Genomic DNA, 26,763 nt, shown 5'->3' with positions numbered 1-26,763 from the left:
AAACCGAGCTTTGTTACTAAAATAAAGGGTTTAAAATGAAAAAGGGTTTTGGTGGGTAAAAGGGGTTTTTGTTTTTTTTTTTGGGGGGTTAAGAAATGAAAAGGTTTAGGCTCAAAGGGGTTAACTGTCACACCCCCAAAATCCACCCGCGGAGTACCACCGCTTGGGAGCGTGACCGACCAGGATCAAGCCACCAATCATATTGAACATGTAATTAATATCAAGTAAAATAAATGTAAACCATACATCCAATACGACAGGTGTTCAAAACATAACCATAGTTTCAAAGTGTAGCGGAAGCATAGTAAATAATCCAACACTAGTTAATAGTTTTAAATGTCATAATAGTTCAACGTAGAAACCACGATCCTTGCCCACAACGACCCGCTTCTCCAGTGCAAGCTCCATAAGTACCTAAGGTCCTGCAAGGCATGCAGCAGAGAGTCAACAACTAGTTGAGCGAGTTCACAGTTAACAGTTCAGTAATAATGTGGTATGAGTAATAGTAAGTTCGTTCGTTTATATCATGTTTCATATTTCCATCGCGGCCTCCCAGGCAGGTGTGCGAAGATATTAGGGGATGTTCTTCCCAAGTATTCTAGACTAGGTTTATTTGTATCGCGGCCTCCCAGGCAGGTGTGCGAAGGTTAGTAAGTTTAGTTCGCGGCCTTCCAAAGGCAGGTGTGCGAAGATGTCATAGTATCGCGGCCAACCCGTGGCAGGTGTGCGAAGATCAGTTCAATGAGTGTTACTAGTCTATTAGGTTCGTATTCGTTAAGTTCTACCATCTGAGTGTGCATAACAATCTATCAAATCCCATTCCCCACCCGGGAACCCATGCCTTGGCTGTGTGAACTCACCTTGGGTTTGCTCGGTATGCTAAGTACGTGCTCAAAGTAAATCAATCACGTCCTAGAGTATGCACGTATTCAAATCAGTTTATATCCAAGTTGTGCACATATAAAAAAAAATCATACAAGTACCAGCATGTATTCGTTATCACATAAGTTAGGTACAACACTTAACAGCAGTTAGATAATCCAGTTATCATTTAACAGAGTTACTATGTTACTATGCAAGTTATCCTGGTTGGCGAAACACTGGTTGACGAAACACAATGTGTTTCGTCAACTACCCTTTGGCGAATCTAAATTCTGTTTCGTTAAAGACCTTTGGCGAAATACGTTTTCTAATTCGTCGACATCCTTGGCGAAACACATTCTGTTTCGCCAAGACTTTCACATTCGTCGAGCATTCACATTCGTCAAGCATTCACATTCGTCAAGCATTCAGTTACGTCAACATTCTGATTCGCCAAACATTCAGATTCGTTAAGCAGTAATTACGTCAACACATCAGTTACAGAAAATCATGCAATCAATCATGGAAACCCTAATCATTCTAGCAGCCGCCTAGAACACCATCAAGAACAATCATCATACTATCATCAGATCGACGCACCATTATCGTAACCCAGAAATCATAATCAACAAAGTTTAATAACATTAAACCGACATGAACAACGTTAGATCTAGATCCACCCATCACGTAATCATATCAATCCGATCAGTTAATAGTATTCCTAAATCAACATCATAATCCGCATAAGAATACGTAACCGATTAATCATGCATACGAATCAAGATTATCTAACGCATGTACTCACATCCGATCGTAAATCAAGCATACACAATATGTATAGAGAAATCCAGGAAATCCAGCATAGATATAGCATAAATCAAGAAATCATGAACACATAAACGACTAACCGAAAGGATTAAGGAAGCAACTAAGTCTCGGTTCTAGGCTTCGGGTATGCAAGATCGCCGTCACAGAGCAAGGGAGTTCTTAGGGTTTCGGTAGTTTTGATAAAAGTGAGAAACAGAAGGTCGTTTCACATTTTACACACATACAGGCGGTTTGGGCTCGTAATGGGCTTGGCGAATCTGGGCTCGGCGAGACATTCTGTTTCGTCGGGGCTGAAGTTGGCGAAACATGCATTTGTCTCGTCGGGTTGCTATTGGCGAAACACAGCTTGTGTTTCGTCGAGCCTGGTCATATGCTTATACTACTAAGTCTCATATTATATTACAATCACACACACATGCAATAATCCCAACGCATTTATTATAACACAACATATACAGCTGTACGTTAAACAAGTAAACAACCAAATAGTCAAAGTCAATGGTCAAAGTCAACGTGCATTTAAAGTCGAAAGGTCGAGTTGTCACATTATCCCCAACTTGAAAGAAATTTCGTCCCGAAATTTGGTACGTACCTACTGAGGAAGCTAGATAGGTTGCATCGTTCACTGGTTTTCCTGGGGTGTCACATCCTCCCCCCGTTGATCTGGAATTTCGCCCCAAAATTCCGTGGTAGTAGCTTCAGCCTCAGCAGTGGTTGTATTGGTTTCGAATAACTGGGGATACTTTTCTTTCATTTGGTCTTCGCGTTCCCAGGTGTACTCTGGGCCACGTCGGGAGTTCCAACGAACTCGAACAAGAGGGATTCTCTTGTGTTTGAGGACCTTCACATCCCGGTCCGTAATTTCAACAGGTTCCTCGACGAACTGCAACCGCTCGTCGATAGTGAGTTCCTTAAAAGGAATGATAAGGGTCTCATCTGACAGACACTTCTTCAGATTCGACACGTGAAAGACATTGTGAACTGCCCCGAGTTCTGCTGGTAAGTTCAATCTGTAGGCTACCTTGCCAATTTTCTCAATGATCTCGAATGGTCCAACATATCGCGGATTTAACTTACCCCGTTTGCCAAAACGTACCACACCCTTCCAGGGTGAAACTTTTAACAATACCCGGTCCCCGACCTGAAATTCCAAAGGCCTTTTACGCTTATCCGCGTAGGCTTTCTGACGGTCGCGCGCTGCCGCCATACGTTGTCGTATCTGTGCAATCTTTTCTGTGGCGTCCACTACAATCTCTGGACCCGTAATCTGACTATCCCCCACCTCTGCCCAACAGAGAGGTGACCGGCACTTACGCCCGTACAATGCCTCGAATGGAGCGGCTTGAATGCTGGTGTGATAACTGTTATTGTATGAGAACTCCACCAAAGGGAGGTGCTTTTCCCAGCCGTTGCCGAAATCGATAACACATGCCCGGAGCATGTCTTCAAGAGTTTGGATCGTTCGCTCAGACTGCCCATCCGTCTGAGGGTGATATGCCGTGCTCATGTCTAACTTTGAGCCGAAAGATTTGTGCATTGCTTGCCATAGCTCTGACGTGAATCGTGCGTCGCGATCTGAAATGATGGAGATGGGCACCCCGTGCCTCGAAACAACTTCTTTGAGATAAACGTCTGCGAGAGTGGAGAACTTATCTGTTTCCTTTATAGCCAGAAAGTGTGCAGACTTGGTGAGTCGATCCACGATCACCCATATGGTATCATTCCCGCGCTGGGATCTAGGTAAGCCTGTAACGAAATCCATGGAAATTTCTTCCCATTTCCATTGCGGTATCTTGGGTTGCTGAAGTAGACCCGCTGGTTTCTGATATTCCACTTTGACCCTTGCACATGTCAAACACTTGCCGACGTAGGTGGCGATGTGGGCCTTCATGCTTGGCCACCAATAAGTAGTTCTGATGTCGTGGTACATTTTGTCCGACCCTGGATGTACCGAATAACGGGACTTGTGAGCTTCATCCATTACAAGCTCTCGTAGACCGCCATAAAGTGGAACCCAAATACGCCCCGTTACATAGTAGGCGCCGTCTTCCTTTTGTTCCATTTGTTGCCTCGAACCACGTAAAGCTTCAGCCTTTACGTTTTCTGGTTTCAATGCTTCCACTTGAGCATCTCGTATCTGTGCAGGAAGACTAGACTGAATAGTGAGCTGCAAAGCTCGTACGCGTCTAGGTAGAGTGTCTTTCCGACTAAGGGCGTCAGCCACAACATTGGCCTTGCCTGGATGGTACTTGATAGCGCATTCATAATCATTCAGTAGTTCCACCCATCTTCGTTGACGCATGTTCAAATCCTTCTGCTTAAGGATATGCTCGAGACTCCTGTGATCGGTGTAAATCATGCACCTGGTACCGTACAGGTAGTGTCGCCATATCTTAAGCGCGAAAACAACAGCTCCCAGCTCTAAATCGTGCGTCGTGTAGTTCCGTTCATGAACCTTGAGTTGACGAGAGGCGTAGGCAATCACTTTATCCCGCTGCATCAATACACAACCAAGCCCCTGTATCGATGCGTCGCAATAGACCACGAAATCTTCCGTGCCCTCTGGCAATGAGAGTATAGGCGCGCTGCAAAGCCTATCCTTTAAGTACTGAAAAGCCGTTTCCTGAGAGTCTCCCCAACGGTAGGTGACACCTTTCTGTGTCAGAAGTGTGAGCGGCTGAGCGATCTTGGAGAAGTCTTTGATGAAACGTCTGTAATAACCCGCCAAACCCAAGAATTGGCGTATTTCTGTCGGTGTACGCGGTGCAGGCCAGTTCCTGATCGAATCTACCTTGGATGGATCGACATGGATCCCATCCCTGTTCACCACATGGCCTAAGAAGTGGACTTCACGAAGCCAGAAGTCACATTTTGAAAACTTGGCGTACAATTGCTCCTTTCGAAGGAGTTCCAAAATAAGACGTAAATGCTGCTCGTGCTCCTCCTGACTCTTGGAGTAAATCAAAATGTCGTCGATGAAAACAATGACGAACTTGTCAAGATAGGGTTTACACACCCTGTTCATAAGATCCATGAATACGGCAGGCGTGTTCGTTAACCCGAATGGCATGACAAGAAACTCGTAGTGACCGTAGCGAGTTCTGAATGCGGTTTTGGAGACGTCCTCATCCCGGACTCTCAGCTGATGGTAACCCGACCTCAAGTCTATCTTGGAGTAGTAACTCGACCCTTGCAACTGGTCGAATAGGTCGTCTATACGCGGAAGAGGATAACGGTTCTTCACCGTCACCTTGTTCAGTTCACGGTAGTCGATGCACATCCTGAAGGTACCATCTTTCTTTTTCACGAAAAGTACCGGAGCTCCCCGAGGCGATGAGCTTGGACGAATAAAACCCTTTTCCAAGAGTTCTTGTAGCTGCTTCGACAGTTCTTCCAGTTCGGTTGGAGCTAAACGATACGGTGCGCGGGCTATTGGTGCTGCTCCAGGAGCTAACTCAATCTGAAACTCGACTTGACGATGAGGAGGTAAACCAGGTAAATCTTCAGGAAACACCTGAGGAAAGTCACATACAACTGGGATATCCTCCAGCTTCTTTTCCTTTGCCGATGCGTTAGTGACAAGTGCCAGAATGGCAGTGTGTCCCTTTCGTAAACATTTCTGCGCCTTTAAGAAAGAGATGATGCCAACCACAGCACCACTCTTGTCACCTTGAACTTCGAGAGGTTCCTGACTAGAGCGAGGAATACGAATAACCTTCTCCTTGCATAAAATCTCTGCGCGATGTTGGGATAACCAATCCATACCGATGACGACGTCGAAACTACCCAAGACTATGGGTATAAGATCAATCGAGAAAGTCTGACCAGCTAGAACGATGTTACAGCCCTTGATCACATGTGCCGCTTCTACACTTTTACCATTTGCCAGTTCTACGACGTGTTTAGTGTTTAGGGGTGTTGGTGTACGTTTTAACAATTTACTCATTTTCAATGACATATAACTTGTATCAGCACCCGAATCAAATAAGACAGTAACGTAAATATCGTCGAGAAGAAACTTACCCATAACCACGTTGGGATCATTCACTGCGTCACCCCGACCTAGCACAAAAGCACGACCCCGAGCTTTGTTGCCATTGTTGTTGTTGTTTCCCCCGTTGTTGTTGCTATTGTTCCCGTTGCCCTGATTGTTGTTGTTGTTGCGATTCTGGTTCAACTGTGGGCAATCGCGTTTGTAGTGGCCTTCAGCCCCACACTGGAAACATCCCCGGTTTCCACGCTGTGGCTGCTGCTGCTGGTTCTGTGGAGCTGGCGGTGGGAGTTGCTGGTTTTGGTTTGCTGGTCGCGAGCTTCTACAATCTTTAGCCTCTTGGCCCGGCTTGTGGCATCTTTGACAACGTTCCCTGCGACATCTTCCACTGTGGTGTTTGTTGCACCTGATACACCACGGGTGAGTTCCCCTATAACCACTCTGCCCCTGGTTGCCCAATGATTGCTGATTCGGGCTCTGATAGTCGTTGGTGCGACGCTGCTGAGTTTGGGACTGAACCGAAACTGATCCCTTGCTGGAATCCCCATCCCATTTTCTTTTGTTCTCGCTGGTTGTGGCAGAAGTAGTAGCAGCTGGAGTGGCTGAAGTAGTAACTGTAGCAGTAGCGTTGACACGCTTAGGCAGTTTATTCTGGTCCACTGCCTGGTCGGTAATGCGATGAGCGAGGCGTTGAACAGCCTGGATGTTGTCGAGATTAGCCGATGTTACGTGGCTCTGGATTTCCGGTGCCAACCCCTTGAGGTACATCTCGATGCGCTTGTATGGAGGGTCTACCATAGTTGGGCACAACACGGCCAGCTCATTTGACCGTTTAGTATACGCTTCAATCTCTGATCCAACCATTTTCAGGTTATACAGCTCGTCTTCCAGTTTGTGAATATCTTCACGCGTGCAATACTCTCTCTTGATAAGTTCCTTAAAATCGTTCCAGGGTGTGGCGTTAGCAGCTGCCAACCCCAGAATTTGCACCTGTGCGTTCCACCAGGTTAGCGCTATTCCCTCCAAGGTGCCAGTTGCATACTTGACCTTGCGAGCCTCAGGGCACTCGCACATTTCGAATACTGACTCTAGCTTTTCAAACCAATGGAGGAGTCCCACTGCCCCCTCGGTGCCACTGAAAGAATTTGGACGACAGTCCATGAAGTTCTTGAATGTGCAGACAGGCTGCTGCGCGTGTTGACCTATTGTACGAATAGGACGAAGTTAAATACGGGAGTTAATGTAGGATCTAAAGACCCTAGTATGAGTCTATACTGCAGGGTATACTACCTGCTTGAGCGGCTGCAACTGCCGCAGCAACGAGAGCCTCTAGCTGGGCTTGAGTCATGTTAATTCGTGCGGCCATTGATCTTCACATCAAGGCAACATAAGTGAGAAAGGTTCGCGAATAGTGCGATGACAGAAGAGTGTAAGCACATAAGTGTTCTCAAGCAGTAACAGATAGCGAGCAATAGTAGGGTAAGCATACTACGAGCAAAGTTCTAAGCAGTTCTAGCAAGCAGGTAATAAACATAAACCTTATTACCTAGGATGTCGAGTCTTGCACGTGGAGCGAAGCGTCGTTGTGGATCGTTGAGAGCACTGTTCTGGTTATAGTCTGGTTTTAATAAAAACGTTTTCCCATATTAAAACCAAGTTCTCTATAACCAATGGCTCTGATACCAATCTGTCACACCCCCAAAATCCACCCGCGGAGTACCACCGCTTGGGAGCGTGACCGACCAGGATCAAGCCACCAATCATATTGAACATGTAATTAATATCAAGTAAAATAAATGTAAACCATACATCCAATACGACAGGTGTTCAAAACATAACCATAGTTTCAAAGTGTAGCGGAAGCATAGTAAATAATCCAACACTAGTTAATAGTTTTAAATGTCATAATAGTTCAACGTAGAAACCACGATCCTTGCCCACAACGACCCGCTTCTCCAGTGCAAGCTCCATAAGTACCTAAGGTCCTGCAAGGCATGCAGCAGAGAGTCAACAACTAGTTGAGCGAGTTCACAGTTAACAGTTCAGTAATAATGTGGTATGAGTAATAGTAAGTTCGTTCGTTTATATCATGTTTCATATTTCCATCGCGGCCTCCCATGCAGGTGTGCTAAGATATTAGGGGATGTTCTTCCCAAGTATTCTAGACTAGGTTTATTTGTATCGCGGCCTCCCAGGCAGGTGTGCGAAGGTTAGTAAGTTTAGTTCGCGGCCTTCCAAAGGCAGGTGTGCGAAGATGTCATAGTATCGCGGCCAACCCGTGGCAGGTGTGCGAAGATCAGTTCAATGAGTGTTACTAGTCTATTAGGTTCGTATTCGTTAAGTTCTACCATCTGAGCGTGCATAACAATCTATCAAATCCCATTCCCCACCCGGGAACCCATGCCTTGGCTGTGTGAACTCACCTTGGGTTTGCTCGGTATGCTAAGTACGTGCTCAAAGTAAATCAATCACGTCCTAGAGTATGCACGTATTCAAATCAGTTTATATCCAAGTTGTGCACATATAAAAAAAAATCATACAAGTACCAGCATGTATTCGTTATCACATAAGTTAGGTACAACACTTAACAGCAGTTAGATAATCCAGTTATCATTTAACAGAGTTACTATGTTACTGTGCAAGTTATCCTGGTTGGCGAAACACTGGTTGACGAAACATAATGTGTTTCGTCAACTACCCTTTGGCGAATCTAAATTCTGTTTCGTTAAAGACCTTTGGCGAAATACGTTTTCTAATTCGTCGACATCCTTGGCGAAACACATTCTGTTTCGCCAAGACTTTCACATTCGTCGAGCATTCACATTCGTCAAGCATTCACATTCGTCAAGCATTCAGTTACGTCAACATTCTGATTCGCCAAACATTCAGATTCGTTAAGCAGTAATTACGTCAACACATCAGTTACAGAAAATCATGCAATCAATCATGGAAACCCTAATCATTCTAGCAGCCGCCTAGAACACCATCAAGAACAATCATCATACTATCATCAGATCGACACACCATTATCGTAACCCAGAAATCATAATCAACAAAGTTTAATAACATTAAACCGACATGAACAACGTTAGATCTAGATCCACCCATCACGTAATCATATCAATCCGATCAGTTAATAGTATTCCTAAATCAACATCATAATCCGCATAAGAATACGTAACCGATTAATCATGCATACGAATCAAGATTATCTAACGCATGTACTCACATCCGATCGTAAATCAAGCATACACAATATGTATAGAGAAATCCAGGAAATCCAGCATAGATATAGCATAAATCAAGAAATCATGAACACATAAACGACTAACCGAAAGGATTAAGGAAGCAACTAAGTCTCGGTTCTAGGCTTCGGGTATGCAAGATCGCCGTCACAGAGCAAGGGAGTTCTTAGGGTTTCGGTAGTTTTGATAAAAGTGAGAAACAGAAGGTCGTTTCACATTTTACACACATAGAGGAGGTTTGGGCCCGTAATGGGCTTGGCGAATCTGGGCTCGGCGAGACATTCTGTTTCGTCGGGGCTGAAGTTGGCGAAACATGCATTTGTCTCGTCGGGTTGCTATTGGCGAAACACAGCTTGTGTTTCGTCGAGCCTGGTCATATGCTTATACTACTAAGTCTCATATTATATTACAATCACACACACATGCAATAATCCCAACGCATTTATTATAACACAACATATACAGCTGTACATTAAACAAGTAAACAACCAAATAGTCAAAGTCAATGGTCAAAGTCAACGTGCATTTAAAGTCGAAAGGTCGAGTTGTCACATTAACTATGGGGAATTTTGGGTAGGTAGTAAAAAAACTAAAAATAATGGTGTTGAAAGAAAAAGGGGTTAGTCCTAATGCCTCCATCATTTACTTACTTGGGTTTAAGTTGGTAAGGACCGAAAATGCATCGTCTTGGCAGGTTCTATAGTTGTAAGAACCAAGCGGCTATTCATACAAAAAACGAAAAATGAGCATTTAGTGTAAAGATATATATTTGTATGCTCAATAAAGGCTCAAAACTCACTTTTGTGGGAATGGGTTTTTATGTGATCAAGTATATATAATCAAATTTTAACTAAGCTTGTCATGCCGTTTCATAATTTTCTTATGTTGGTTCTTTTTATCACGACGCTGTCGGTTGTAAATTTGTAAAAATATAACCTTTTTTGGTCTTGTAATTCCCAACTTAAACCTAGACAAGTAAAAAGAAAATAAAAATTTTTGAAAAAATTTGTGGTGATTAGCGGTTCCAATAGAGTTTTGTGTAATGCTTGTTAATTTGCACTTGCGAGATTCAAGGTTTTAGCACCCCCCCCCCACACTTAAATTACACATTGTCCTCAATGTGTCCCAGAAATAATTTTTTAGGTTGATTGAATGCGTAATAGGGTGTTAAAAAGCAAAATTTTATGTTACTGGCACGTTGGACACGACCCCGTGGTGACCGGGCACGGCCCCGTGTTCAGGTGCCAGTAACAAAATTTAACAAAAAAGGAACAGAAGCCTGGACACGGGGGCGTGTTCGGTGAACACGACCCGTGTCCAGTTACCTGAACTGGGCATTTTCCTACAGATTGTGCAGCACGGGGCCGTGTTGGCTGGACACGGCCCGTGCTGAACTTACTGCAATGAAGAAATTTTTGTCGGATGGCCCTGTTTTCGTGCATGGGGTGATGTTTCTCGTTTCCCTTGTTATCCTTCACCATCCCGAGTGTGTTTCATTCATTACAACACCATCCAAACATTAAAACCATCATTTCATTAAAATCATAGAGAGAAATACATAATCCTAAAGAGTTAATTAGATAAGGAGCTTAGATCAAGGAGTCTTAGCCTAACAATTATTCTAGTTAGCAAAACTTCCGAAGAGATAGTTCCCTTGGTTATATGAGGCTTTTAAGATCTCCTTTCTTCCGGGTGTGGGTTCCTTATGCGTCAGCGAACCATTCCTCTATCTCTCTTGGGAAGAGGAAGCCGGGCTCGTTGGCGTCGGTTTAAGGAGTTACAACTTCCACCGAGACTTCTTGTAGATGTTCAAGGGGAGGTTCCGCTGGAATGTCGTCCCACCCGGTAGGGTTGTTAATCCTGAGTGCTAGGTTCCAATCCTCTTGCGGGAGGATTGGCACCACGGGAGGTGTCACAAGAATATTTAACCTTTGGTGCAAAAGGTTAATTTCTTGAAAGCTATTCTCCAGCCCCACCGTAAGATAGTTGATACGGTCAATTAGGACCTCCTCCACTGAAGTCATTTCTTCGAGAGCTTCCCTTAACGCCATGACATAGTGTACAAGGATAGCCTCAATGGAAGGCCTTCTTCCTCTTCGACTGTTTGTTGAATGCACGGAAGATGTCTCGCTGTTTTCACTTGACATTCTACGAAAATAAACCAAAAATGGCTCATTTTGTTGAAACAGTAGTTTGGATACGGCCCCGTGCTCAATGAGCATGGCCCCGTGTTCATCTTTCTGCATAATTTTGGATCAAGGAATCTCGAGGTTTTAAGTTATTCTTCCGATTTATGAAGTCTTTTAGAGTAACAATAACTTAAAGCAATGTGGTGAAACTTATTTTTAGCAAGATTCCTTGAATAAAACTCAATAATCCTTTCAATAGAGCTTGATGTCTCAAGCTCTAATGGAGGTTTTTGGAGAAAGATGAAGAAGGAGAAGTGGATAAAAGAGGAAAGGACAAGATGTTTGTTGGAACCTTCTTTTAGAACATACCTAGGATAGTAGGAGAGAAGATTCCTTCAAATCTCAGTCCATGGATGGTCCAAATGTGCAGGGTTCTTGGTTGCATTTATAGAAAACGACAGCGGGCTAGACAAGGCCCCGTGTTGGCTGGACACGGCCCCGTGTGCAGGCAAGATCCTGACACATTTTGTTCGTATTCTGACATAAAATCAGAGGGAATCTTTTTGGTAGACACGGGGGCGTGTTGGTTGGGCACGGCCCCGTGTCGAAAGGCTTTTTTATGAAGTTTGTCTATTCCTACGGAACTTATCCATATCGGGTGGCTCCTTACTGGATGGAACAACCCCAAAGTGCCTAAGGTACCTTAATTGCTCTGGACTAAGACGAGAACGCAAGAGGTTTCTGGGCTCTCGTTAAAGAAGGTGTATGCTGAATCGCTCAGGTCTATGTATGCACCGAACGAAGTCGATGGGGAGTCCTTCACGGCACAATCAGCATTGGGACGACTATCGTCCAAGTCTTCACTAGAGTTGAAGGTAAGATTGGAAACAACGAGGTTGTTTTCATGCGACCCCAGCAATTCTTCTTGGTCATCGCCTTGAGATGAATTAATGAAATCCTTCCTAAGCACTTTTAACCAATTAAGAACTAGATTTTCTAATTGAAATAGCTCGTCAAGGAGCATTTCTCCTAGAATATCTGGTTGGGCCCATTCGAGGGAGAGATAGTGATTATTTTTACTTTTGCCCCTCTTAAGGTTATAGGGAGACGGTGGGTCTATATAGTGAGGCTTATAATTTAGGAAATAACATTCTAATTCTTTATGTTTGCCACCACATAATTGACACCACGTACCATAAGAGTGCCGAAAGTAAAAATAATTACTATCACTCATGTTTGTGTCAGAAATTACCAACCGTCGGGATCTAACGGTTCTGTTTTCAGTAACTGAATCTTGGGCACGGGGACGTGTTGAGTGGGCACGGCCCCGTGTTCAGCTTACTGTCTGACATAAAACAAGATTACCAGTTCCAATGATTGGGCACGGGGCGTGTTCAGCAGGCACGACCCATGCTGGGTTCTGCAGAAGCTGAAAAACTAAGAAAAATCCTAAAAAAAGTAAAAAGAAAAATAGAAAATATGATTAGGTCGTTGATTCCTAACTTTCTTAAAATCCTTGTGTCCCCGGCAACGGCGCCAAAAACTTGATGCGTGTGTAGTGTAATATATTTTAGGTATATATTTTAAACTCTTTTACACCTTTTTAGCCAAGTTTTAAATTTATAAAGCACGATATTTACTAACACTAAACACACATATGGGCAAGTACACCCATCGTGGACGTAGTATAGTGTTGGTAAGATGCCGAGGTCGTCCAAGGACACAAGAGCTTTTAGTACCGGTTTATCCTCAACGTCTAATCAAATCAAAATGTTAGAAAAAGGTTTTTAAACTAGAAAAATAAAACTAACTAAAATGCTGAAAATAACAATAAAAATAAAACAGATATACAAGATAAATCACTTGGATCCGACTCGTGTGTAATGTAACCTTTGATCATTTTCGCACTTTTGCACTTGTTTAATAGATTATCTTAGTTATTGCAGTAGGTCCCTCTTTTGAAGGCGACTATAACCTCAACCCAGTAGTTTGAGTATGCAAGGATACAGTCCTAAAGGGTCGGATTATTGAAAGATAATTAATTAAGTTATTAATGCATAATGTGGTATGCCCCTCTTTTGAAGGCGACGTTACCCTCAGCTAAGTAGTCTGAGTCATTAGGGATACAGTCCTAAGTAGCTGGATTAAAGTTTTAATAGTAGTTTAACTTATGAGGGGATCAAAGAGTTTGGACCCCCGCCATCCAATACCGGTGGGTATTGAAGGAGGTCCTACTAAATTTGACCCAGGTCCTTTGCAGGATCTATACACTGATCAATGGCAAGACTCTTACCAAACCGTTCCCTTAACCCCCGACCATGTAGCCAACATACCTCCATATAGACCGTGGAGATATGAATGGTGAAAATCTTTTATTTTATATAGACAGTAAAATAATGCCACGACACCACGGACAAACGATAAGGAAGAATCACCTTCAACATAAGAAACTAGTAATTAAAGTCATTAATACAAAACCAATTAAAAAGTGCAAAAGATTAAAAATAAAAAGTATTACACTAGACACTTGTCTTCACCAAGTGATGTAAGAGACTTAGGCAAACATGGCCTTTGATTGTCAAGAACTCTTACGATCAATCTTGGATCCCGAGACGACTCACACACTCTATGATGGACAATGGATGATGGTGGTGGATGATGGTGTTGTGATGGTGGTGGGTGGTGGATGAAGTGTGAGAGAGGTGGTGTGCCAAGGGATGAGTTGCAAGAGCTCCAAGCACTCCTATTTATAGGCTAAACAGCAGCTCGGGCACGGCCTTGTGTCCTTTGGGCACGGCCCCGTGTCCAACTTTGTCTCTCTCTTCATTAATTGTAATTCACAATTACAATAAATGCACCTGCGGAGGTTTGACCATGCCCCCGTGTCCTCCGGGCACGGCCCCGTGGTGAGCAGTAGAAGCTTCTATGAGTTTGTCTTTTCTGCTGACACTTGGGCACGGCCCCGTGCTCACTGAGCTTCTTGTATTTATGTTAGATTTAGCTGCCTTTTTGCTTATTTTGTTCATTGGGCTCATTTAATCCTAAAAATACAAAAGTAAGACAAAAGCATACTTTTTCCAACATTAGTAATAAAAAAGGGTTAGTTTTATGCCACATTTGATGTAATTTATATGTTGCATTTTGTGCACATCAAACGTTAATGCATAACTAAACTAAGAAAAATCGGGTCTAAACTGAATGTCAAAGTAAAAGTCTAATTTTGCGACCTTCGGTTACGAACCGTGCCTAAACTCAGAATTGTCGGGTTGAACATGCCTAAACATGTTCTAATATTATTTACCAAGTTGTTTAAGTGATAAAAATGTATTTTATAGCTTCTACATTATCAGTTATAATTTATTTTGCAAAAACTGACTCATTTGACTTTTTGTTAAGTAGTTTGACCCCACAATTGACTGAGATAACGTGATAACTAGAAGGTGCTCTTTTAAGAGTTTAACACCTACATAATTACCAACACGTAGCCACTTTCAATTCAAATAATGGTTTGACCGTTAGTGATTAATCACCAAGTCAAAGTTAAATTACCATATCTTTGACTTTTGGTCATTAAGCAAATAAAACCTAAACTATAGAAGCTAAGAACGCTTATAATGGTCCTTAGCACGAATTTTGAACTTGAGAAAGCTTCCTTGAACACAAGGAGGCTTCAGAGAGTGAGAGAGTGAGTTGAGAGTAAAATTTTTGAAGTATGCAAATGAAGAACTCGAGAATGGCCCTTTATATAGGAAGTTTGGGTGTCTTAAGATCATTGCAGTTGTTCCTAGGAGCTCACCAGATGTTCACAAGTGTCCCTAGGGCCGGAAAAACCAGTTGAACAGTCCCTGGTATCAAAAGCAAGCATGCAATGGCGGTGGAACAGGCTGCAACATGCAGCTGTGCATTTTCTGTCGCTGGCACTGCAGTCGTGGCCCGCGTAGAGCTTAGAGGGAGTCTACGCGGCCGACGAGAACTTGTTACTCCGGTAAAAATGTTTCCCAGCTTTGCAATTTCAGTCCCTGGTCCATTTTAAGTTCAAATAACTTTCTTTTATTGCACTATTGACCCCCAAAGTTAACTTTTAAGAGTCTTGGGTCAACAATAAACATCGTTAAGCTTCCGGTTAGTTACGAGATCACCCGAAATTTCTTTTATGCATCGAAACTCCATGAAATCCATATCTCACATCCATGAGTGTAAAATAAAATTATTACAATGCTTCGGGATCGTTAAAGGTCACTCAAAGGTAATATTTAACATGTTGACACGTTTAACCCCTGAACTTCGTAAATTTCAAACTTTAACCACAAACGGTTTCTTGCGATAGATATTATATTCCACAAGGAATACGAACATCGTGTAAGGTCAATCAGAGGCATATGTTTGGTATGTTGACACTTTTAGTCCTTCCACACATGTACTTTCTTTGTTTGTCAACTTTAGTCCCTCGAAATCAATCCATTACACGTTTAAGGTTCATGACACGTGTCTTTATTGTATTGGACATGATTTTGCGAGGTGTTACTTGTATCCTCAACATCCCCACACTACTCCTCATCACTACCACTCTCTTCTTCCTCTTCACTCTCCTCCTCCTCTTCACTCCCATAAACTGCAAACTCAGGCGACGGATCCTCATGTTGACCCGAACCAGATGCCTGACCTACCTGCTGACTTAGAGCACCCTTGTCCCCCTCATCAAACTGACCGAGCATACCCAACGGTCCTGGCTCATCAAAAGTTTGGAAGAAAGGTAGAACAACCATACTCATGCGAGTCATCATGTACCTAAGTGTCGATCCCTCATGTCAATCCTGTCAAACCCATAATCCATCCGATTGTACAACGACTCTAAAGTGAGTGGATCAGGAGGTTGCTGTCTCCTAGGGTACTATGGCGCTGGGATCTCCTGCCTCTATCGGGGTCTCTACTTGTGTGTCGGGTAAATACCCTGCATGACATCATGTGTCGGGTGACCCTCAGGCAGCTGTATCTGAGGTCCCTCTCTAACCCCATCCCACTCAACCAGGTCAGTCAACATCAAAATACCTACCTGCTGCAGGTCTCTAATAGCAAAGAACTTTGAGGTCGACCCTTTTCTTAAATGTTGCGGATTGTACTTTCTAAAGACGCCCAAGAAATTTAGCCAATCGAGTGATATAAGGACCCATATCTAAAGCGGCACGATGAACCCCTCTATGCGCCTTGTTAAAAGGGCACGCTAATACACTCGGGATGTTCATGTTGAGTGGTAGAAAACACTTTCAACACATACCTCAAAACTGGGTCGCGAACAGATGTGATCAAATTTGTACCAGAAAATGGGCGGTCAGATATAGTAGCCCAAAAGTCAGATAGTTCTTTACTTCCCACACTCATATCTCTCGGATTCACATACGCACCCCTCAACCCAGTCAAAAACTCTGGGGTCGCTACCTCTTTCAGCTGTATAAAACCCACTTGCCACTGCAAACTGTGAGATAGTCATCTCATGTACCATCCTACCCAGACTAAACGAGGCTGCATTGCCCTGATCAAATGCACCTTCCTTACGTAAGAAAGGGGAGTGAAATTCCAAAATAAGCTCCTGATATTGATCCTAGTTGCAAACTATCATGTCACTAACCTTCCCTACTAACAACTGCTCAACCCTCGGTCTTTCACCCATCTCACCCAGCCATTCCCAATCGATTGTACGATGCTCAAACAGTTCGGTATCAATTATTTTGCCCAACTTTCCCCGCTCTTTTGAATTAAACTCAAACTGAAGAACGGGATGTTCTTGTCACACCCCAACCGATGGCGGAAACATCGGAATGAGACGAAACCGAGATTGCAAGAGACTTCATAATGCTATTAGTGATAATAATTAAATAATAGATTTCATTTCATTTCTAAAAGTCAATTACAAAGGTTGGAATCAAACACAACAACTTGAAATACAAGAATGACAATACAATAAGAATACAAAATTTTAGATGTGTATCTAAGCATCCGACTATGTTCCATGCATCATCAACATCATCTCAAAACCTGCAACATGTTTTAAAAGCATATTTCAATACAAAGATGTATTGGCGAGTATACAGGTTTTCATACATAGCATAAAAATAAGTTGTAAACAATTCCACATGGCAAGCTATTGAAACAAGATAAACAATAAAATTGGCATGTGTTTAACTAATCAAACCAATGATGAAACGCAATAAGCTCTTAACATAGCCCAAAGTTTATAGGCGGTGCGTTAATCCTATAGTGCTATATATGTCAAGGATAAGCTCGTACGAAGTTAATGATTAGTCTAACACAAAACGTATAAGCCCAAGTTTAAAGTATCAAGTAATCAAGTATGCAAGCATGTATAAGGAATTTTTGTGCATTTAAGCATAAAGTTTAAGTGTAAGTTTAAGTTTTCATAGATAAACATGTTACACCCCAAAAGGTAGTAAACGAAAAGGGGGTTCAAGTATATTCATAGTTTTGCAAAGTTTCCTTTGGTGATTCCATTTAGAGGTTGGAGCTTCAAGCTTCCTTTAAAACACTCAGTGTTTTCTTTTAGAACTCTCAGAGTTCTCTTCCTTGCTTTGAAGATTTGAGAGAAGTAGAGAGGCTGAGAGAAGAATGGTTGGAACACTTAGTGTCCTTTTAGAATTCTTGATTTAGAGAGATTGAGAGAATTAGAAAGAGGGAGAGAAGAATGGTATGAAGAAAATAGTAGAAGTAGGTTGGTATTTATAGGTAGAGAAGGTGGAAAATGGTGAGATATGATTGGTTAAAATAAGTGGAAGAGGATTGAAAAGATGATTGGTGGAGAAAGGAGGTGGAAAAGGGTAAAATATGATTGGCTAAAGAAGGTGGAAGAGGATTGATGAGGTGGAAAGATGATTGGTATATTTCTTGGTATTTCTTGGGTATATGCTATGTAATTGAGTATATAAGAAGTATAAAAGTATAATTCAAGTATTGAGGATGTGCGTATAAGTATTTATACGTATAATTATGTCAGTTTGCGTATAAATACGCATTTAAATGATCGGTTGTGTGAATAAAAAAATATGTATAAAATATGAATTTTATTATGATTAACGCCTCGAATTGTGAGATTGAAATTAAAATACGAACGTTAGGTTTCTAAAATTAGAATACGAATACGAACATTTTTAAAATAGAAATACTAAGATACGAGGCGTTACAGTTCTCTTAATCGTGCCTCGAGCAACCGGGATCCTTTCATTTCCTTCATAAGATACGCCTTTTGAGGCCCCATCCCCCTCGGACGCTCTTGTGGACCTCCTTTACGCGACCGATCCGAACTAATTCCTTCTCTAGACATGTCTACACAAAACAATGTTTAAACAAAGCAAAATAGGGAAACAATTAGTGATCTCAAGCTATTTTTGGTATTTTTAATTTTTTTTGAATTTTTTGAATTTTTTTTCTAAAAAATAGAAACAACCGTATAGCATTTCATTCACGGTTAATTCTGAAAATCAAGTTGAAATAAAAATGTGGGTTACCGTTTTACAATTGCATAAGTAATGAACAAACTCGCCCGAATGAGATTGAGTACGAGCGAGCTTAATCAAACTTGTATGTGCATAACTAAACCCAAGACCGAACTACACTAAACTAAAAACGACACACTAACTATAACTCAAAGTACACTACCCCCTCCTGGCACTTTATTTGTCCCCAATTAAAATCAAGTGCTTACCGAAATGAACATTGAGTCCAACCTTGCTTAAAGTCAGCCGCTTTTAAGTGTCGAAAACAGAATTTAACTTAAAAATCCTGCCTAGTTTAAGGAGGTTTTCATCCGGTTAAAATGTCCGATGTTTCAAAGTGTAAGGTTAGACCTTTATTCACATATAGCAATGTATCAATCAATAATCGTCAATTCAATGTTCAACATCCCAAACCAAACATCCGCACCCAATAAGAGTACTAAACAACCTCTACTAGATGTGACTCAAACTAGACAAAGTAATCCAAAGAGTATAAGCAAGGAAACATACTAGATTCGTGAAGAACAAGAGAAAATTTTCAGATTTTTGGTCCAGAAAAGCAAGCCCTTGGTTTGGTAGATTTCACGATAAAAAGGGTAAAATTGATGGTGTATAATGATTGGTAAGTGAAATGGGTGATGTGGGTTGAAAATGGGTGGAAAATGGTGGTGTTTTGGGGTGGTTATGGAGGAAATTTGGTGGTTTCGTCGTTGGGTATCGGAAGTGAAGGAGTGAGGCTGATTTGGGGAAAAGTGAAAGAGAAAGGGTTTTACCTGGAAACAGAGGTCGTCGCGTACCGTGGAGGGTTAAGGTAAAAACTGGTCGCGTGACGTCTAGACTGGGTTCAAGACGGGGGGTTCAAATATGGGGGGTCGCGTAGCACGAAGGGTAAAGCAAAGGGGCTCCGCGGGCCACGGCGCCCCACATTTCAAGCACAATTGATGTAGGGGCCAGACGTTACGCGTAGGCTAAGGAGAAGAGGGGTCGCGGCATGCCAAGGCCCAATTTTAATAGAAAGTTTCCAGTTTTGAAGGCTTTCATGCCTTCGAAGTTTTTTGAGAATTTACCCAAACCTCCTAAAACTCACCCCAATATTTTCTAACACTGGGGCTTACCTGGAATGTCGTTTTCTCTTCAATTCTCGTTCCTCGTGGTAATGATTCCTACAAAATACTCAAACACACAAAACAAAGACACGAAAAACTATGAAAAATTACCGTTAACTTCGAAATAATTCAAATAACGACTTTATACAAACGGTACAAACTCTACACTTGAGAATGCTCTCAAGACTCTAAACGGTGGTGTTCAGTAGGTCCTCGAGATGAGTTTCCTCCTTCTCGGTGGTGTCGATCTGCCCTCCTAAGTAATGCTTCAACCTATGGCCATTCACTTTCCATGTACCCCCGTCGACTTCATCGTACAACTCGATGGTACCATACGGAAACACCTCCTTCACAACGTACGGCCCTGCCCATTTGGATTTTAATTTACCGGGAAACAACTTAAACGTCGAATTGCAAAGAAGTACCTTATCACCAGTTTTAAACTCTTTCAACCCTTTAATCGTCCTATCATGCGAAGCCTTCGTTTTCTTCTTAATACTCCATGAATGCTCATATGTCGCATCTCTAAGTGCTTCCAGCTCGTGAATTTGGAAGAACCGCTTCTTGGCCGCTTTGGTAAGATCTAAATTGACGGTTTTAAGAGCCCAAAGTGCCCGGTGCTCCAATTTTACCGGAAGATGGCACGCTTTGCCATAGACAATCATGAAAGGAGTGGTACCCAACGGTGTCTTGTAGGCGGTACGAAATGCCCACAATGCGTCATCAAGCTTATCCGACCAATCCATTCGACTTTCCCTACCATTTTCTCTAAAATCCTCTTCACCCCTCGATTTGCGTTCTCAACTTGACTATTTGTTTAAGGATGGTACGCGGTGGACAAACGATGTGTAACGCCATAACGCTCTAATGCCTTGTCCATCACGGCACTACAAAAATGCGTTCGTCAGTCACTAATAATGGCTTTAGATGTACTGAAACGCGTGAACAAATTCTTAAGGAATCTACCACCACTTGGGCATCATTGTAGGAAAAGGTTAAGCTTCAACCCACTTGGAGATGTAATCGATTGCCATGAGGATGTACCTATTCCCACTAGAGGAGGGGAAAGGTCCCATGAAGTCGATGCCCATCACATCAAAGATTTCGAAAACTTGAATTGAATTTTGAGGCTTCCCGTCCTTGGAAGGGATATTATCAGTACGTTGGCAAGCATTGCATTTCTTAACAAACTCTAAGGCATATTGAACTACCATAGGCCAATAAATACCACAATCAAATACTTTTTGTGCAAAAGTGTGTGGACCGTGGTGACCTCCCGTCAATCCCTCGTGAACATGCGTAAGAATATCTAAACCCTCTTCCTTTGGCACTCACGTGATCAAAATACAACATATAAATTATGTCAAATACGGCGTAAAAGCAACCCTTTTTAGTACGAATGTTGGAAAAAGCTCGTGTTTTCACCCCTTTTATATTTTCAGGGATAAAAGAGCTTAAAGTTACAAAAGGAGCAAAAAGACAACAAAATCCAATATAAATGCAAAAGAGAAGGAATTGCCGCAGATTGCCAAGGCCTGACTCACATCCAAACCTCAAAATAACAAGAACTGAAGGCTGACACGGGACCGTGTCCACCTGACACGGACCGTGTCCAAAGATAGATACTGGGCAGGAGAAAAATACAACTGCAAAAGACAAAAATAGCAGCCAACACGGGGCCGTGCCAAGCTAACACGGGGCGTTGTCAACTCAAAGATTTTTAGAATCTGCGATAGTACAACAAATACTTTGGCCACAGGCCGTGCCGTTGACACACGGGCCGTGTTAGTACAATATCTGAGGACCAGTTAATGAGGATGAGAGAGAGATGGGAATGGGGCCGTGCTGAACCTTCTGTTTATAGCTATAAATAGGAGTGCTTGGTTCCACTTCAACTCATCCCTTGGTAAACCACTTCTCTCTTACTTGCCACCACTCCACCACCCCTACAACACCATCATCCATCGCCATCATTCATTTTTCCATCTTTAGAGTGTGTGTAGTCTCGGGATCCAAGATTGATCATAAGAATCTTTGTTAAACAAAGGCCTTGCTTGACTAAATTCTTACATCACATGGTGAAGACTTTTCTTTTGTATATTTCTTTTATGATTTCCAATGTTTGGCTCCTTTTTATTTAGGTATGTATTAATGACGTTAATAAATATTTTTTTACATTGAAGGCGAAATTACTCAATCATTCTTCATATGTTCGTTGATTCAACATATTCATGTCTTTATGGTCTATATAAAGCATGTTAATTGCTTGGAAGGGGGTTAGAAGGGTGGTTTGGGTAATTCTATGTCTCGTTCAGTGTATAGATCCTGCGAGAACCTGGTTCAAGCCTAGTAACACCTCACGAGTTGGAGTGGGCATTACCCACCACGGGAGAGGTGCAAAAAGCTTGGAACCCTTACTCTTAAACTTGTATTAAACATTAAACCAACCCCGCAAGGAATGTATCCCTGCTGACTCAGACCAACGGGTTGAGGGTGATCGTCGCCTCAGAAGGGGGGCCCACCACATTTTGCATTAATAACTTACTTAATTATCTTTCAATAATCCACCCTCTTGGGATTGTATACTTGCTGACTCAAACCACTAGGTTGAGGGTAACATCGCCTTGGAAGAGGGGCCTACTACTATAACTAAGATAATCTCTTAAAATGCCCAAAGTGCGGAAATCATAAAAATGGTACATGAAAGATAAGTTGGATCCAAGTGATTCTTTCTTATCTATCATTTTTATTTTATTTTTATTTTCTGTTTTTATCTTTTTATTAGCTTAAAAATCTTTTCTCAAAAGTTGGTTCGATTAGAAGTTGACGATAAGCCGGTACTAAAAGCTCTTGTGTCCTTGGACGACCACGGTATCTTGTCATCACTATACTACGTCCGCGATGGGTATACTTGCCCTAAGCGTGTGTGTAGAGTGATAGTGGGATATCGTATTTTATAAATTTAAAACTTGAAATCTGCGAGTAAAAAGAGCTAAAAATAAATAAAAAAATTAGATACTCACCCACGCACGTCAAGTTTTTGCCGCTGTTGCCGTGGTCACAAGAATTTCAGGAAAGCTTAAAATTGACGGCCTAATCTTTTTTTATCTTTCTTTTTATTTTTCCTTCTTTTCCCTAAAGTCTGCTTTCTGCAGATTTAACACGGGGGCGTGTGGGATCAGCACGGGTCGTGTTAGATCTGCAATGTCTTGGCAAACCTGTTTTCTGGTTACTGGTATGCTTGACACGGGGCCGTGCTACAGGAGCACGGGGCCGTGCTACAGGAGCACGGGGCCGTGCTACAGGAGCACGGGGCCATGCTGAACATCCAGTACTGGGAATCTGAAAATAGAAAGTTTTTCCCAGATAGCACGGGTCATGCAAGCCATAGCACGGGACCGTGCCTCCCTTCTGATCAAGTTTTCTTTTTGTTTTTGTTTGCAGAAAATCACACAACTCTGTATACTTCGCAGGAATATAGTGTAGTGCATGACCTGCACCTCCGACAAAGACACAAAAGTACCACTTAACGAACCCGAGCGCTTTTTAAGAAAACGCCTAAAAGCCAAAAACCAACAAAAAGCCTCGATCCAAAACCCCCCTATGGCGGATCAACACATTCTCATGGATAAATCTTGGAGCCACTATTAACCCTCCTAACGTCGATGCTAACAACTTTGAGCTTCAACCACACCTTATCCAAATGCTCCAAAATTTCGCCACTTTCCATGGCCTAGTCGATGAAGATCCCCATTTACATATTACCATCTTCTTAGAAATATGTGACACCTTTCGAATCAACGAAGCCTCTAGCTATGCCGTTAGACTCTGTATTTTCCCTTTTTCCCTCAAAGACTGAGCGAAAGCTTGCTTAAACGCCCTCCCAAGTGGAAATGTACACACTTGGGATGACCTTGCCCAAAAATTTCTCTACAAATCCCGCTAATACCGCCAAAACTCATGAGTGAGATCAACACCTACTCTGAAGAAGATGGGGAATCCTTGTACGAAACATGGGAAAGGTTTAAGGAGCTACTAAGGAAGTGCCCGCATCACGGCCTTGAACGATGGCAACAAGTGTCCACCTTCTACAATGGACTATTGCCACACACAAGGCAAATCCTTGATTCCGACACTGGGGGACTCCTTAGGAATCGGTGACCCGAGGAAATTTATAATTAAATTGAAGATTTTGCTCAAAACAGTTTTCGATGGAACACTCTAAGGGGCTCAAAATCTATAGCCCCGGGCGCCCACAAAGTCGATGAGTCCACTTCCTTGCAAGCCCAAATCGAAGCCTTAGCCAATAAAATAAAGAATCTTAAATTAAACAAAACGACTTCGAGTATGGCTTGTGAAGGGTGCGGCAGCCCACATGAAAACTGGAGTTGCATGAAAGATCTGTAAAATCAAACGGAAATGGTAAACTACCTAACTTTGATAGGAGGGAATCCGGGGGGGGGGGAATAACCAACAAAATCAAAATCAACGATCTAACTTTGAACAACCACAAAATGGGCAACAAAGTTTTCAATCACAACAAGGAGGAAGAGAAAGGCTTGAGGATATTATCACTCGCCTCTTCTCCGAATCCGATAAAAGGTACTTGGAAAGGTTCTCACAAACTAAAACAGAAATAAGAAACCAACGGGTTAGTATTCAAAATCTTGAAAAACAATGTAGCCAAATAGCCCAACATTTCACCGAAAGACCACAAGGAGCCTTACCAAGTAATACCGAAACAAACCAGAAAGCCCAAGTAAACCTAATTAATCTAAGGAGCCGGAAGGTAGGACCTGAGAGTGAGCCAAACCCACAACAAAGCAACCCAATCCAAGCTGAAAAATCCACCAACAATAGCCAAGAAAATACTCAACCCCAAAACACCAACACCAACATAACCAAACCACCTCTGGTCCCTTACCCAGGTCGTTTACTTCGGCAAAAGACCAACGAACAATTTACTAAGTCTGTGAACTTGCTTAAACAACTTCACATCAATCTTCCTTTTGTAGAGGTCCTCACATAAATACCAAAGTATTCTAAGTTTATGAGGGATTTCCTCACTCACAAAAGAAAGATTGAAACCATACAACAAGTCACCCTTAGTGAAGAATGCTCAGTGGCACTCCTCAACAAGCTCCCCAAAAGAAGATTGATCTTGGAAGCTACACCATTCCTTGCTCTATTGGTGGGTCGCCAATAAGCAATGCATTAGCTAACTTACGGGCTAGCATTAATTTAAATTTTGCCTCTATGTTCAACCGACTAGGATTGGGGAAACCAAATCTTACAAGCAGACCAGTCGGTAAAATACCCTCAAGGTGTCATAGGAAACTTATTAATAAAGGTAGGAGAATTTTTTCCCGCCGACTTTGTTATTCTAGACATGGAACAGAACACCGAAATTCTGCTCATACTAGGACGACCCTTCCTTGCGACCACATGAGCTATGGTAGATATAAGCGAAGGACAACTAACATTGAGGGTTGGTGAAAAAGAGATCAAGTTTGAAGTTAGGAAACGAGCAGAGGATGATCCGGTCAAATACCTCAATGCAATCGACTCAACCTTAAACAATGCATTGCAAAGCTACAACTCGGGATGTGAGTCATCCCGCGCGGGTAAAATTTGACCGACTTTCGGTCTAGTCAAGGACCCTTATAAACGTGGCGCACCATGGAGGCATTCCACGGACTATCCATTAGTTTAGTAGTTTAATGTTAGTTTAAATTTAGTTTAGTTTTAGTCTAATATCTAGTTTTACATTTTCTTTTGAGTATTTAGCTTTGTAGGCGTAAAGACACACTAAACAGAGGAAAATGGATGACGAAATGGAACCCATGCACGTAAAATAGAAGCCTCCCGACTCATTTTCTGCAAAACAGTGGATATAGCAAGGGGTCGTGCTCACCTAGCACGCCCCCGTGGACACCCCCACTGTAAGTCTTCTGAATTTAATTGGTACTGGCACTTTGGACACGGGGCCGTGTCCCCATAGCACGGGGTCGTGCTGCAAGTGCAAGTAACAAAAAATGTTTGTTATTTTCATACGTTTTACACATTTTTCGAAAATAAATCCTTTTTGAGACACGTTGAGGACAATGTGTAATTTAGGTGGGGGATGTTAATAAAAACCCTTGAATCGTTTATCCTAAGACAAGCCTTACACAAAACTCGCCTTGGAACCGCTAAAAATTATGTTTTTACAAATTTACAACCGATAGCGTGGTAATAAAAAGAACCAATTTTGAATAATTATGAAAACGGGCATGATAAATCTTTGTAAAATTTGATTATATATACGTTTTTACACTATGACCCTTTTTCCCACAAAAGTGAGTTTTGAGCCATTACTGAGTATAAAATATACATCTTTACTAATTGCTCAATTTTTGTTTCTTGTGTGAATAGCCCGTTTGGTTCTTACGAATCTAGAACTTGACAACCCGATACGTTCCAAATCCTTACCGACAAAATTCCAAGAAAGTAAATGATATAGGCATTAGGACAAAACCATTTTTCAAACAAAAAAAACCTTTATTTTCTTTTCTTTTTACAAAAAAAAACACTCCTAGTTAACCCCTTTGAGCCTTAAAAACCCTTTTCATTTCAAACCCACGAAAACTATCCTTTTCATTTTTTATCTTTCAATTTTTTAAACTTATCAGTTATGAAGTTACGATTTCGGCTCAGTTTCAACTTTGGCACAAAAAAAATCAAAAAAAATTGAAAAATATGCCAACGTATTTTTTGCTAAGCCAAAAAGCAATAGAAAAATCAATAGTTTACGTTTTTACTCTTTTTCCAAATAAAACTTGCCAAACCTGAACCACCACCTACCCATCAAAGTCCTCTCTATATTTATAAGGATTTAATGTCGATAGGATGAGGTTTGATTGATTGTCAAGCCTATGGTAGGAGTAAGTTCTAAATCGGGCACGAGTGTTTCACTTAATATTGGCCAAGTGTTGAGTGAATATTTGTGAGGTGTGTAAAATTGTATATAACTAAATAGAATTTTATAAAGACATATTATGCCCAAAGTAAATATTTTTACATAAATTAAATTTTAAATAAATCATGACGAATATGATT

The 26,763-nt window shown here is 41.9% G+C and overlaps 1 protein-coding gene and 1 non-coding gene across 2 annotated transcripts; both read right to left on the bottom strand.

Annotated features, from left to right (window-relative positions):
* Positions 1-19,853: 19,853 nt before the first annotated feature.
* Positions 19,854-20,411, bottom strand: LOC110931334. The gene has a single exon (XM_022174731.1). The coding sequence runs from the start codon at positions 20,409-20,411 to the stop codon at positions 19,854-19,856; it is 558 nt and encodes a 185-aa protein (XP_022030423.1).
* Positions 20,412-23,619: 3,208 nt separating this feature from the next.
* LOC118490816 lies at positions 23,620-23,726 on the bottom strand. Its single transcript, XR_004890041.1, has one exon. It is a non-coding gene; the product is annotated as a small nucleolar RNA R71 (small nucleolar RNA).
* Positions 23,727-26,763: the final 3,037 nt, after the last annotated feature.

The sequence above is a fragment of the Helianthus annuus genome, chromosome 3 (genome assembly GCF_002127325.2).
Source record: "Helianthus annuus cultivar XRQ/B chromosome 3, HanXRQr2.0-SUNRISE, whole genome shotgun sequence".
NCBI lineage: Eukaryota > Viridiplantae > Streptophyta > Magnoliopsida > Asterales > Asteraceae > Helianthus > Helianthus annuus.
The sequence above is the reverse complement of the archived record's forward strand: the minus strand, read 5'-3'. Positions and strand labels throughout refer to the sequence as shown.